This window comes from Centruroides sculpturatus, unplaced genomic scaffold (assembly GCF_000671375.1).
Source record: "Centruroides sculpturatus isolate CEXI.00-Female unplaced genomic scaffold, Cexi_2.0 scaffold1059, whole genome shotgun sequence".
Taxonomy (NCBI): domain Eukaryota; kingdom Metazoa; phylum Arthropoda; class Arachnida; order Scorpiones; family Buthidae; genus Centruroides; species Centruroides sculpturatus.
Window position 1 is genome coordinate 28,729 of NW_019385429.1, and position 2,085 is coordinate 30,813.

At 34.1% G+C, this 2,085-nt stretch overlaps 1 protein-coding gene across 1 annotated transcript in view; it reads right to left on the minus strand.

Moving 5' to 3' along the window:
- The window catches only part of LOC111638891 (cysteine proteinase-like), a 32,710-nt gene that overhangs the window by 24,647 nt on the left and 5,978 nt on the right, over positions 1 to 2,085 (minus strand). Inside the window, exon 9 of the mRNA XM_023384659.1 lies at positions 1,806 to 1,901. Within this exon, the coding sequence (XP_023240427.1) occupies positions 1,806 to 1,901 (96 nt within the window). The remainder of the gene's footprint in view (positions 1 to 1,805; positions 1,902 to 2,085) is intronic.

A 2,085-nucleotide genomic window follows, 5' to 3' on the forward strand; every position in this document is an offset into this window, starting at 1 on the left:
TAAAAGAACATATTGCAGATCTCAAATATAATCGACTAAACTCTGTTTTTCATGACCATTGTTTAATAAATGACTGTAATATAGATAAAAATAATGTTAAAATCCTATACAAAGAGAAAAATATGTATAATAGAAAATTTAAAGAAAGTGTCTCAATTTTAACAGCCAGAAATTGTATCAACAAAAATTTAAGTGTAAAAATAAATGAGAACTGGATGAAAATATTATAATATACACAATATACACAGGGCCAGATCATCGCATAGACAAATAAGACAAATGTCTAGGGCCTGGATTTTAGAAAGGCCCGGTCAAACTGTCTATTTTGAAAAGATTTGTAATAGTTCACTTTTCTGTTGGACAAATGTATATAATAAACAAATAAACAAAAATATATTGCTTTTTATATGATTATTGTGAATTCTAAAATCTAAAGAAAATGTGTTCTTATGTGTATTTATTGTTGTATATTAAATATTTTTTATTAATAAAACTTTAAAATTTGTTATAGTTTTGTTTTATTTATTATTTTATTATTTTTGTGGTCTATTTCTTATGGGAGAGGGAGGGAGCACGATAAGAAAAAAATGTCTAAGGCCCCAAAGTGAGTTAATCCGGCACTGGCAAAACCTACAGTATATATATTTTGACGAACCTTTCTAATGTTGTTTTGCCGGATACAGTTGATTGGAGAAAAGAAAGATACGTGACACCAATCAAAGATCAGTTATAGGAGAATATTTAACGATCCGCCCGATGGCCACGTCGCCTTCAGACTATCGCACGACGATCATCATTGGCGAGACAGACACCGCGAGTCGTTGCTAAACACTATACTGTTCCATTCGGCATCACACGTAGCTCTGGTGTAATAACATCCCAAGTGGTGACGTCACTGTTAACGGTAGACTTTGCAATGGACAAAGGGACAGCAAACCTGCTACAGCCAATACGCTTACCACTGTCAGCATTCCAAAATCAGTGTACGGCTCGTATAATGTAGCCAGCTATGGACTCTGTGTCCACCATCGAACGCGACAATCCGTCAACTATGACGTCCGTCTCCATGCTTTCTTGCACTCTACCTTCCTGGGACCACACTCCAAATTGTCTAATGCCTATCACGTTTCATTTCTTCTGAAACACGGAGCAAGGAATTAACTAGCGATACAAAGAGCAACGATGAAATTTCTCATAAACTTATCCGTTTGCCTAAATTACGAACGACGACGCCTTAAAAATATTGGCGCCCATTGTGACTTACTGTGTATGGGAAAGGAACAATCCTTTGCCATACACAGTAACAACTCACTTCTGACCGCCGTCAAGCCATTTCGGCTGACGAATTTACCGGATGTTGTCTACCAAGAACATATCTCTCGCGCTTTTCGTATGATTGGCGTGAAAATGCAATCGTTAGCATAACTGGCACTCAGCAACTTGTAGCATTAGCTTTGTATATTTATGATGTGATATTATCTTTTTTAGGTAGTGTATTTATATTATAAAACCGTACCCATCTATCCCGAAATTACCCTTTTCTACGATTCATGTACTGTACACAATATACTTTATATTTGCTTATAGATTAAATATAATAATTATCATTTAAATACTTACGAAAACTCAGTTTTAATAATTCTATTTATTTCCCATGCAGAAAAGTTTTCAGCAAACATTTCTTTTTAATTTATAAAAGTAAATTCATTCTTTGTTAATTTTCAAAAGTAATATTAGAAATATTCTTTCATATAAGAAATAACGATAAAAAACATTCGCTTATTGTCTTCAACAGAATTGTTTACATCAAAGGATAAGAGGCCATAGTCGCAATGCCGCACATATTCTTGCAATTCCGAGCTATCATGATATACCCGTTAAGACCCCAACTTGTACCCCAGCTGGAAAAAGTAAAAAATAAGTTTTACAATCTTTCTGAGTGTTGAAAAATTTCAATTTAAAAGTAGTAATTTTGCTTTATTTGTATATTCCTACCTGTTTTTAACCAACCAATAATCTTTCCCGTCTTTAGTTGTTCCGTATCCAACTACCAATACACCGTGATCTAGATCCGTGGAGCTACAT